General features: G+C 37.8%; 2 protein-coding genes across 14 annotated transcripts in view; one reads left to right on the top strand and one right to left on the bottom strand.

Moving 5' to 3' along the window:
- LOC117576480 (dystrophin) overlaps positions 1-13,172 on the top strand; it is a 175,826-nt gene that overhangs the window by 34,259 nt on the left and 128,395 nt on the right. For all 13 annotated transcript variants that reach the window (XM_052007092.1, XM_052007085.1, XM_052007086.1 and 10 more), the window contains 3 exons: positions 68-191; positions 8,413-8,576; positions 8,688-8,793. In XM_052007092.1, the coding sequence (XP_051863052.1) occupies positions 68-191; positions 8,413-8,576; positions 8,688-8,793 (394 nt within the window). The remainder of the gene's footprint in view (positions 1-67; positions 192-8,412; positions 8,577-8,687; positions 8,794-13,172) is intronic.
- LOC127565978 (uncharacterized) lies at positions 4,197-5,403 on the bottom strand. Its single transcript, XM_052007101.1, has one exon. The coding sequence runs from the start codon at positions 5,257-5,259 to the stop codon at positions 4,414-4,416; it is 846 nt and encodes a 281-aa protein (XP_051863061.1). The 5' UTR covers positions 5,260-5,403; the 3' UTR covers positions 4,197-4,413.

Genomic DNA, 13,172 nt, shown 5'->3' on the forward strand with positions numbered 1-13,172 from the left:
TTCTGTCTCCATTTACTTTACTCATCCCTTTTTTTTTTGTGTATTTTCGCCCCACTTTTCACTTCAGACTAAAAACAATTTGATTGCTCATGCCGATTCGATTGAGCTCTCATTGACCGAACTGAAAAATGGCACTAAAATTGGCAACGGCAACAGCAACAGCAAGGGATCAGGCGTCGCCACTCGACAGGGTAAGTGATTTTCTCTACATTTGTATTATTTCCCTTTTGGTTTGTAATAATTTTCAAATTGCATTTGCTTTTGCAATCGTGTTGAGCCAAATTTTTAACCATAACCTTGGTCAATAACACGATGTGACCAGTGTCAATATGAACTCGATTTGCTAGTCACATTTGTCAGTGGTTTTATGTGTTGACAATATTTCGAACTATTTCAAAATATTCTCACGTACTCTTCTTTACATAAATATGAACTTTTGTGAGTTTTAAAATTTGTAAAATATTTTTTACACTTTCAATCAATAGTCAATTCTCTTAAAGGTTACCGCATTAATTTGTAATATATTTTCAACTTTTTTCCGCTGCGTAATCGCATAAATGTTTAATTTGTATGTTCATGAAATGAAGTGTAAGCCAAATTGTTTTCAACTTGATTTAACTTGCGGCTCATTTGAAGCTCATCAGTAATTTATACATTTATTTTGCAATTATTTTGTTTGGTCGAAATCAATATTGCATCTTTGGCCGCATTTGAAATGTGCAAAATATTTAAAAATTCACATATTTCGTCAAGTTTGAATGGCAGCTGCAAAAAGTCTCAAATAAGCACGCAGCAATATTTCTTTTTTTTTCTGCCATTCGCTTTCAGTATTGTAATTGTTTTTACACACACACATATTTTTTGTTCGGCGTTTGAAGTTTTCAATTTCACATTTTTCTGCAGCCAGCAACATTTTGTTGCATTTTATGACTATGGCTCTTGTTGCAGCTGCTCTATTCTTACTTTGCCTCCCCCTCTCAGCGTTTGTTTTCATTTTATTTTGTTGGTAAATATTTATGCCGTATACAGCACTGTTCGACTAAGGGCCCCGAGGCGAGGGTTGGCGAAAGGAGGAAGGGGTCCAAATGGGTCATGTCAGTGGCACTTTTGACATTTCATATGCATATTTTTGGTGTTTGCTTACGGGTTTATGTGTTGCTTCTTGGGTTGCACTAGCGGGCAACAGATGCAAATATGTTTTGTGGATCAATCATTAAAGAACTGTTGATGGGCACGAATTCATTTGCATATTGCCTTCCAACTAGAACAAGTTCAAGAAGCGGAATTTGCAACAAAGGCTGCTTATATTTATTTGCATTTCCATTTGTATCTACATACGTGCGGGAAAGTATATTTTGATGCACTTTCGAGAACGAGCAAATATGTTTTTTGAGCAATCATGCAGGAGAAGTCATTGGGATGAAAGTTAGACCAAGGCAATAGTTTTAAAAAGGGACTGTAATAGGTAATATCTATCTACATTCGTTGCACAGCAAAAGTATCTTTTGTTAAACAATAATCATTGATGAAAAGATGAAGTTTAGAACATTAAATGTTATTTATTTGTTTTTTTTGGATTCACTAATAATATATGTAAACTAGACCAGTCCCAAAAGCATCTTTCGATGTTAAATTCGGATCGAGGAATGCCGAGTATAGTTTAAGGATAGTGAAAGATCTTTTGAAAATCAATATACAAGAAAATAAGTATTTATTGGTAATTTGTATCTACATTCGGTAAATAGCGATAGTTTAATTCGATAGCTTCGCTACATCTTTAAGAACGAATGGAACTCTCGCTATTTTCCAAGTGAATTGATTTTTCCTCGATTCGAACAGATGACTTTTTGGAAATGATGTTTGGATCTGAGGTCATTTCGGTTGGGGTCCTTCCGACAATTGAGCCCCTGATGCTGTCAACAGTTGATCCGCGATGGAATGCAGTCATGGGACCCGTGACAATATTGTAGATACTCTTTGTTATGCCTCTTTTTCGCAGATATTGTTCCATCTCATCTCTTGCTTTCTCGGCGTTGAAATTAAGCGAATCGCGTTCTTCGAATAGCTGCCATTCTTCGGACAGTGGCCAATCGCATAGTTTCTTGCCATTCTTGGCAATCGTAAACTCTGCCAGATGGAATAAACGTCGACGCTCTGCAAACGAAACTCCATCTTTTCGTGATCGACTAGAAGATTCCGATGTTTTCACAGTTAGAGAACAGCTGCTTATGTTAAAGCTGACCTTTTTCTCTCGCTTTGGAACAACGATTTCGTGTGAACGGATTTCCGTCAAGCGCCGCAACAAATTGCTGGGATTCAGGACAATACGCTGCTTGGGATGTGGGGTACCAACGGATAGGTATTGAGTGGTCGAACCCCTGTTCGAATGTCCAGCTTTTTTGGCAAATTTCGATATACTGACTGAGCGTGCGGTAGACAAATCTGATCCAAAAACAGCTTTATGGTGGGTCAGATTCTTCGAAATGTTTTGATTTATATGCATTGGCGCCTTGGGAATTGGGTAGGAAATACGCTGTGAGGGGGAACCAACGATTTCATCCTCTATTAGTTCGACTTCGGATACCGCGCCCACTGACAAATCAAATGAATCTTTATGTTCCGAATGGAGGCGACTGCGCAGCACTTCAGGGTCGACGCCCTTGGATGATCGTGGATATGGAGTACTGCTTTTGTCGTGAGATACCTTCATTAGCCCATAATCGCGATCCATCAGATTCATGGTAGATGGTGCTGAAATGCTTAGTTTGTGCGATTTCTTGGCCGGCTTATTCATTTTAAACAATAAATTTTGGCTGTTTAGTAGCATATCTAAAAACTATGCTTGTTTTTTATGTTGGAGTATTCCTTATTTTTATTGAGTAGTTGTCTGTTTGTTATATTTTTTCTTTTCTTTTTTTTTTTTTTTTTAGTATTGTAAGTGCGCAAAGTGTAGTTGTGAACAGTTTTCAAATTCAATGAAACTGAACAATATTCGTTGTAAAACTGCTTGCAGCGCCTACTGCTTGAATTAGCTGAACCTGAATCGGAAGCTGAATGCTATACGAAAATGGAAGAAAGCTAAATGCTATCGAGTTTTAAGAAACATGTAAACAAACGGTTTTATTGTAATGCATATAGAAGTAATCTTATCTATCAAACTAAGAATTTGATTGTTTGTTACAGAAACTTCTTTGTGGATAATATATATGAAAACTTATTTTTGGATTATATATACGGCTTTGCTTAGTGCACAATGAGTCAATCGAAAGCCATGATTTATGATGTATTTCTCGATATCATTTTTAGCCTGTTTGTCGTTTCGAATGTGCTCACTTTCAACATTAACTATTGTTCTTTTAGGAATGTGCATCACACGTTCATTCATCCGTTTGCCGTATTTGGCAATCGTAAATTCACCTTCATGAAATAAGCGTCGACGTTCGAGAAAGCTTAAGTTTTGCGATTTGATAGTAGTAGGTGGTGAAATAGCGTTAACTTCCTGCAGAGAGTCCAATTTGGAGTCGTCAGAGGAAGAACTGGTTGATGGGATATAGCATCCTACGGATGGAAGTCTTATGGTAACTTTCTTGTCGTGTTTCCCATGCTGCAAGTTCTTTTTCAATATTGAATATGGCTGACGGTTACAGCATAACTCATTGCCAGCGTTCCTCAGCGACATTCGTTCCTTCACGGCCTCGTAGTCCTTGATGAGAATCTTTGGATCAAGAGCGAGAGCTTTGTTTGGATGTGGTGTACCGATCATCATGTGCTCACGCGGTGTTAGATGCGATTTTTTTAATGCCTTATTGTCAAAGTTGATCGTTGAATTGTATGCTGCTTCAGCTCGATCCTCCGAAGGATAGCTTGGCAATCCCAAGGTCTTATTCGGGTGCTGAGTCGATGCTTGATGACCAGGTATTCTCATTAAACCATAATCGCGGTCTATGATATTCGGAGGCTGCGGCGGAATGATTTTCAGATTATTCTCGAACTTCGGAACTGATCGCTTCCTTAGCATGGATCTTTTGGGCTGATGTGTAGTTATCATTTTTCTAAAAAGTTGTAAGCTGTAGTTTGTGTGACGAATATGGTTTAGTTTGTATGTGCAAATTTCGTATTTATATTTTTCGAATCTTAAATATTCTGTCAATGCTTTCAGAGCCCACTTTGCATTGCTTTAAAATCAAAATGCTGAATTCGTTGAAATATATTTATTACGTTTTACTTGCTTCAATTAAACCAAAATAAAATGTTGCCACACTTAGGTAAAGAGTACAAGATGCTGCCTAAAATCGATATAAAGTGAAAAGCGCATCGTGTTTTTTTCCGGTCAGTCAGCAAAGCATTCGGGAAATAGTGAAAATGCATTGAGGATACATTTGAATAAATGTTTGCTATTCATCGCATGCATCATCAAGCAATTTTTGTATTTCCCGAATGAATACTTTTCATCGACGCATGCTCCGAGATGGTCCGCTTGCTCAAATTTGATGAGATTCGACGCAAATTTGTTAGTGTGCCCGTGGGCGCCATAACGAAGCCGTGCTTTTTGATAAACACTTCGATTGCAGCTCGAGCCTGCTCAGCTTCGCTATCTATGTGTTCATTCGGACTCCATGAATGCTCCTCATACTGCGGCATCAAATTGTCGCTCATCTTTTTCCCATTCTTGGCAATGGTAAATTCGCCCTCGTGAAACAAGCGACGACGCTCGTTGAAACTCAAGTATTGAGTACTAGATACACTGTTCGAAGAACTACTTGATGAGTCTGAGTTCCTTCCGGCAATTCTTACAAATTTCGGGTTTTCCTTCGTTTTGGACTTCTCTGATATGGTTTTACTGGATCGGAGAGATGTTGCGTCTGCAGCATTCCAGCTTCTGCTACGCGGTTCCTTAGCTTTCTTTTTGAAAAGTGCGCCAACGTCTCGATGTTCGGAAGGCACGATGTGGCCTTCGCGATTTTTTGAAAATAATCGAGATCCCTCAGGTTTGAAATGCTTTGCCACTACCGATTCTTGATTTATTGATTTTTTGCCTTTTAAGTGTTTGTCGTGCTCCTCCTCGAGTCGCTCTTTGAGTGTGTCTATGTTGATGGCAGTTAGTATCCGTGGATGTGGAGTTCCAGCTTGAGCAGTGACCTGCATTAGACCATAGTCACGATCAGCAACATTCACACGGGCATGATGCACAAAGTTTACGGCATTCGAGAGTTTGCTTTCATAATTTCGGGTCTTCATGGACGATTTTGGCGTAGACATGATGGATTCTTTATTAGTGTCTTTGTATATTATAATGTAACCTTTTGTCGATTCACAATTGCGTGTATTCTTAAGTATTTTATGTTGTGTTGTTTGTTCAAAAGATGTGTGTATTCATGTAGTGTCGATTTATTTTGGGACTGAACGTTTTCAGTTGACACTGCTTGCGCTGCCTACTTTGCACTGCTTGCTATCGTAGCAAAAGCTGGTAGCTATAACACTGCAAGCTTTTGGCTTGGCGCTTAATGGTACAGTCAAGCTTTTTCGGTCTTTGGTCAAACAGCTGTTAAGGACTGCGGAAACATTTCAAAACAAAACGTTCAACCGTAAGGAAGCAAATGGATAAAATTAATAACTAAATGAAATATTTAATAAATAAAAAGACAAAATTGTGGGAAAAAATACTAAATAATTTAATGTAATAAAAAAAGTGAATGAGTGTAAATTAAAAATATAAATTAATATAATTATTATTAAAGTAAAATGTGAAAGTGAAACTAGTTCATGTTAACGATGAAAAGTCACAACAAGTGGTCCACTATTAAACTCCGCTGATTAAATTATTTTGAGTGCTTAAGTGATTTTGATAAATTATCTTGTAATACAAGATTTACGTATGTTAAAAAATTACTGAACTCCTTTGGAAGACTTTCGCTTCTGGTCGTTCAGTAAGTTCCCAAAACTAATTCAATGTGTTTAAAGAGTCGCTGCCAGTTTATATTTATCATCATTGATTCTTAAACACAACAAAAGCATTGAAAGAGGAGCTGCTGGCAAAAGTGTAAGCAGCAACAGCGCTGAGTGACATTGAGCAGCAGCAGCGCGACGGGGAAGAACCGACGACGACACGCTTTCCCAGCGTTTTTAATGAATTATGACATTTTCCCTTGCTGGCGACCAGTGGGGCGACGTTAGCTTTATCAGGCCCACTTCCTTTGGCAATTTCAACGTGTTTCACTTACATACATTTTTTTTTGCCCATCTTCCTTCCTCGTTTTTTTTTTTGTGTTGTAATGATTTTCTACCATTTTGCACCTGCCAGAGAGGAGACGAGTGTGGCAGCGCACAAAAGACAATAATGGGAAGGGCACAATACATGCGTCAAAATGAGTGAAAAGATATTTTGCACTTAACGTGTTTTTCCTCTCCAGCTACTTCACTACGTGTGGGTGTCCCGGGCTTGTTACATACATGGCTTGCTTTTTTTCATATGTGTTTGCTTAACAGCCTCTTATGTGCTGTGACTCTCATGAAATTCATTCTAAATGCATACAGACATGTGGCATTCATTCATTCATTCCTTGCTTTCCCCACATAGACGTGTCTAGTAACGGTCCTGCCTCAAAACCTGTTCACGTTTTCCCTTTCCTTCTCCGCATCCAAATCCCTTGAAGCACAAAAAAAATAGCAAGGGGAGACTCTAATCCGGCGTGGAAAACAAAAACAAAGTGCCACTGGACACTCACACCCACACACACACACACACACATAGTTATATAGTATAGTTTGTTATTGGGTTTGTTTTCAGGGCTTATGTGCAACTTAAGCCTTCCCGAAAACTTTCATAAATTTCTGTACTACTTTCTTAGGCTTACGCGGGACTTTGGCCGCCTACCAAGCGCTGCTTTCAATTCTTTCTTTATACTTTTTTTTGTGCGCCAAGTATTCCAAGCGTTTTGGCATCTTCCTCTTCGTTTTGGGTTTGCTTTGAAATGTTTTCGTTGGTTGGCGGCCCATCAATTTTGGGCGCTTTTCAATTGAAAATTGCCATTTAGGCTGCCCGGGCAAATGAGAAATGAGCAACAGACGAGCGAAAATATCAAAAATAATTTTATTATGTGCATTGTTCAGTGTCGCGCGCCTTAAAGCAGGCAACGATCCGTGCTCAAGCATTTGACAAGTGCCCCTCAAAGTGACCCGCATCTCCCAAAAAATGTTGCACAGTGTCAAGAAAGCTATGAACAGGGAAACAAAAAATTAAAAAAAAACTTCGAAACAGAAATGTATGTGTACTATTATTATATTCTATTCTATTTTTGTGGCTAGGTTTACCTTGTAAAGTTTTACAATTACAACTTGGTCAACATTGAATTTTGTATTGGAAGAAGAACTGGAAGAGGATAAATAAAATAATAATAAATAAATAATGTAATTTTTATTGAAATGATTTCAACATATGTTTCCCAGTTTTAACTAGTTGAAATACTTTTAGAATTGTAACATGCTTGAAAACTAATTTTATTGAAAAAAGAGAGAGAATAGATAGAAAGGATCTCATTTCCAAAAATAGAATAAATTTGTATTATATTCTATTTGAATAATCTTTTTGTAACATGTTTTCACTTGATAACATTTAGATTATATCTTGTGAATTTTTTGTTTTAAGAAAATGCTAGATTATATTGAGAATTGATAACAATATTTTAATAATGGAACAAGCTAGATTTCCCTTTGTAGAATACTGCTCACATCACACCCTGTTTAACATTATATTTTTTATGAAAATAATCAAAAAAATGTATTAAACACGTAAATTTTAACATAATAAAATCTAATCTTAGATATATATATTTAAATAATATGAATTAATTTGGATCTTTTTCCTTTGCACCTTGCACCACTGTGCAGACACTGACGCATCGCAGTCCAATAAAGCCTCTCGAAAGTTGGCTTCATTGAAATAGTTTTTCATTTACTCCACGCTTTTTTATGCGCCGCTCGACAGGCACTTTTTGAAAAGACCAAACACTGCTGAGTTGAGTCGAGTCTCGTCGAGTTGAATTGAGTCGAGTCGAGGCGAGCCACAACGCAATGAAACGAAACGAGCCGACAGGCAACTGATAAAGAGAGAGAGAGAGAGAGAGAGAGTGAACTCTAGAAATGTGGCACACTTGAACCACAAGCTGCGAATGCCACTGCGAATGGGGGGCAAACTGACCACAATTGTTGGGCTTTTTGAACCACAGCAGCTGCCGTTAATGAGGTTGAGTCGACGTCATCTGTTCGGCCCAAAAGAATCAGAGAGCCATCTAATTATCATCTTTCACTTTGCATTTGAGTTTTGCTATTTATTTTCTTTCTTATGTCTGTTTTTTTTTTTTTTGTTTTGCTTTGTTGTTGCTTACTGAACATTTCGCAATTTGCATTTTACAGATTACAACAACGAACCGAGTGGAAGCGGCACTTTGGCCAGCAGCTTTGATAAGTCAGTGCTGCACATTTCCGACTGGCTAACTTGGGAACAAAACATGATCAAGATACAGAGCGTGCTCGTCGACGATGTCGATGCCGTTCGCTTGGCCATCGAGAAACAGGAGGTGAGCGAAAAATGAAAAGAAAAAAAATATAGAAATACAGAAATAGAGAGAAGTATAAAAATGGAGTGCAACTCTGAGTGGTCCACTTTAAATGCATTTTCAACATTGCAGAAAGTTTTGCGTGAATTGAAAATGAAAAAGCCGCAACTCAATGAACTGGTCCACACGGCGGAAGTGCTTAAAGGTGACATCAAGCGGCAGCAGCTACAGGAGAAAGGTAAGTGCTTTTAAATTGGGCCTAAGCTAAGACAAGGCTGGTTAGAAAAAAGCTTTAAAGGGGGATCAATTTTGGGTACTTTTGAAAATGATCTCTTCTGATGAAGACATAAAGATTAGTGCAAAGATAAATGAATTATTTTGATCGTAATTATTTATTATTTACCGATTATAATAACGACTTTCCGGAATGCAAAGTCTTTAGTCTCTAGTTCATATGCTTTTCATTGAAAGCAATGGTAAAACCAGCTATAAAAAGGTCTACAAAGGAAAGAATTTGGAATGGATTATCTCTTCTGAATTAGATGTAGATTAATTCATTATTGAAAGTAAAGGTTGTAATGTCTTATCGGTTTGCCTTGTTGCAAAGTTTTTAGTCATTAAACTTTCGGCTTTTCAGCTGTAATAATTAAGCTTTGAATTAGAACACTATGGAGAATGGTCTGAATGAAGAAGACATGTGAAAAGAATTGATTTATTTATTATTGCAAGTACTTCTATTATTGCTTATTGACTTAGAGTAATAACCTTATATGCCTATGAATGTGTTTCGAATACAGATTCCCAACTAATTCTTAAGTCTACGTATAAAATGTAATTTGCATTCTCAAAATTATATTTATGATTTAACAACAACTGCAGATGCAATTCCCATGGGGGTAAAATGTTAATAAAATTGATGTCATTCTAGGCCTACACATTGTTTTATGCTCAGCTTAATAGCTAATCAATAATTGCTCCATTCATTTGCTGGAAGTGATTTGAATTTTGCTCGTTTCATCAAACAAATTTGGGCAATTCGATGGCACTTGGTAATTCGATTAGGCCATTTAGCTGACTGACTGAGGAGTGCTGACTGCTGTCTGCTGACTGTTTGCCATCTGCTAAATGCCATTATGAATTGCATGCCATGATTGCTTTCCACCTAGGGAGCACTGTCCAGAATAGCATTTACCATTTCCCTTAACGATTTGCGAGCAAACAAATTTCCGCTTTGCCAGACTGCAACACACACACGCTCACACACACATGGGAGGAAATTCACATACTCGTTGGGAGTGAAAACAGAACAGAAACAGAGACTAGATCCACTTAAAACTGCCAACTCAGACTTGCCACTTGGCTGGCTAACTGGCCCATAGCTAGTGATGGGCAGCGCATGTGAAGGCGGGACGGGGCAGCACATGTGGAGGAAGGCAGTTGGCTGCAAACATTTACATAACGAGGCCGTGAACCTCCTGACACCAAGTCGCTCGCTATGCGTAGCACTTTGCTGTCTTTTGCCCAGCTGCAGCAAGAAAGGACAAGCATAAAACAAAGGACTTTGATAGTCGCTCAAAGCCTACCCTATAAATCTGCAGTGAGGATAAGTACAATGCTAATTTGATATGCTCGCTTTTGAATACGCAAAACAGGGTAAACAGAGGCGGCAAAGTCAACGCTGTCAACTGGCAATGAAAGACAATGGCAAAGTTCATAGCAAACACAAACACAATAAAATACTCTCCAAGCAAGCACACAAACAACTTGAGAATGCATAAAATGCCCAAAAAAAAAAAACACACACACACAGAGACACACCAAATCCAATCAGCAACTGTCTCAGTGAGTCTCATGTTGATGGTGAATTTGCTTAGCACAGTTTGAGAGTCACTGGTCGAAGAAAAAGAGTAAACTGAAAGAGCGCGCAAGAGAAAGTTGTGGATTTTTATAGCATACCTCGAGGCGCATGCTCTAGAAAAAATCACACGTCGCAAATAAAGTGAATTCCCCGTGTTATTTGTTGCTGCTGCATTTCATTTGCGCTCTTTGCAGTATGTTAATGCTGCCAACATTTATGCCAGTTGACATTTAATTGACAAGCGTCGAGGGGGGGGCAACCAACATTTTTATGCTACATGCAGCCACTGTTCTTCTTACTCTCATTGTTGTTGTTGTTGTTGTTGCTTGTTGTGTGTGTGCAGCTTATATAGTTTTGTTCATATTCAAGGGGATTGGCCTGCACTTTATTGTTTTTGTTTTTGTTGTGTTCACATGTTACTACAGATTATTATGATGTTTGGTTTGTCATAAACATTTGTAACTTGTCCTGCTCGCGCTTCACGTTCTACACGAGCATCGTCTGCTTGACTCTTGACTCTTGTTGCTGCACGGCTACATTCTGCATGCATGCGACATGCCGCATGCCACAAGCTACTGGGGAATCGTCTTTGTTGTGGTACCTCAGGGCGCATTACTGATGCCATCGTCGCAGTCAAGGGACGAGATTCCTTTGTGCATACCCTGTAAACATAGCGAGCACAGAGGGTGTATACTTTCAAGTATGATGGGTGATTTTATAGGTTAACTAGGATTTTAAATCATCGTATTTCTAAATACTGGTACCAAGTATAAAGTTTTCAATCATAAATATTTAAACCCTCTTTTATTATGCTCACAGTAATGTATTTTATCTTGGTCGTATTTTTAGTCTATATACTCGTCGATTAAATGTTATGAACAAAATAGTTTAGTTTAGTAAATCATAAATAACTGTGAAAATCCGTTTATTTGTGATATAAATGAAATTTAAAGTTATTTCCACGCACTATAAAGATTTAAATAATAAGTGTTCAAACTCTTTTAACTAACATTTTATAATGCTCAAATCAATTTCATTTTTATAGGCTGTCTGTCTATTCTATATAATATTTATTTGAGCTATTAAATTTGTTATTTATCTATTCAATTTTTATGTAGAATTTTACGTTTAGTTTTAGTTGTTTTCTCTCGTTTGGCTTTTAAGTGTCTTCATCAATCCGTTTTAAGAATAAATGATAAAATAGTTTTGAGTACTGCATGTTTATGACTTTCGAATGATTTATTATTAGTTATTTCTTTGCTATTTGCAGCACATTTTTAAATCGAAAATTGAGTATTTATGAAGCACAGCTTTTTAGTTCCTGACAAGAAATTTCTTGCTCTAAAACCACAATTTAGAGTGCAGCATTTATTCCAGACACATTTCGTTTTTATCAAAACACCGAACGTTGTGCACAGTGGTCTTGAAACAATTTGTTAAACGTTGCCACAATTGTGCATTAGCCCAATTAGTATCGACTGCAATGGGTTTGGTTTAAGAGAAAGAGAAAGGGAGATAGAGAGAGAGAGAGAGAGAGAGAGAGAGTCGGGCAATCAGTTGGGCTGGGTCAGTTGATAGCGGAATTGGCTTTGCTACTTGTTCCCTGCCCAGCACTTTTTGCTTATCGCAGAACAAACGAACTGCACACAAAATCAATTAATTACGCATTTTGTAAGCTGACGCTTAATTAAACTATTATTTATTATCTCATATGGCCCATTGGCGTGCCAGGCAAAAGTTTTGCCAACCTCGTTCCCCTAGGTTGCCCCTCCCTCTCAAGTTGGCCCATCTGCTGCCTGACTAGTTGTGTGCTGTTATCATAAATAAAATGCCTACAAAGCAAAGTAGAAGCAGAAAATGGGGGCAATGTGTGTGTGGGCGGCTCGTAAATCTGTCTTTGACATGCAATTTTAGTGCAGCGGCTGTTGCTGCAGTTTTCTGCACCACAGCAACAACAGCAACAACAATCACAGCAACCACAACAATGAAGGCAAAGCGCATTCACTGTAAGGACAACGCACTCGCTGCCACAGAGTCTGGAGGCAGCAGCGTCCTCAGCATGTGGTCCCGGCAAGCGGCCACAACCCGGCTACCAAATTGCCTCTAATTGCCGTCTTTCTCTCTTAGTGCCGACTTCAAAACCAACTCCTCCCCTCCCCTCCCCTCTGTGCAGGCGACACTCTCCGTTGGCGCCCAGTTGGACGCCCACTTCACGCCATTACATGCTTTAATAGGCCTGGCCTCCCTCCTATTTTAGACTCCCCCCAATTGTCTCCTTCTGGTAGTCAATGACTGTCTGTCTGCTTGGTTCTCAACAACTTTTTAGCTTTTGAATGCTCTTGCCTAAAAGGAATTGCTGATTTATGGAAGAGTTTAAACATTCAGAAAATTTTGCAAATTTTAATGAATATATTGGTTCAAATAAAGTATTTTAAGGGATTTGTTATTAAGAAAGATATTTCATTATGAACTATTTGGCTCAGAAGTTATAAGGCTTTAAGACATTTTATCATTGATAAAAATACACTAAGTATATGGAATATTTCATATTTATTTTCTAAAAAAAGTAGGAAAATTTTAAAAGATATTTACTTTACAAAAAATCATTTCTATTTGAATGACTAATAATAAAATTATTTACAAAACTTTGTTTATTCCATTGCAATTTTATAAAATATTGATCAAAAATTTCGTGATATTATTTATTCAGAAAATGCATCTTTACAAAATGTACACATTAAAAAGTTGTTTAAAATTGG

Source organism: Drosophila albomicans, chromosome 2R (genome assembly GCF_009650485.2).
Source record: "Drosophila albomicans strain 15112-1751.03 chromosome 2R, ASM965048v2, whole genome shotgun sequence".
Lineage (NCBI taxonomy): Eukaryota > Metazoa > Arthropoda > Insecta > Diptera > Drosophilidae > Drosophila > Drosophila albomicans.

Excerpts from the sequence above, each read along its gene's own strand:
- LOC127565978 (XM_052007101.1), bottom strand. The coding sequence starts at position 5,259 with ATGTCTACGCCAAAATCGTCCATGAAGACCCGAAATTATGAAAGCAAA.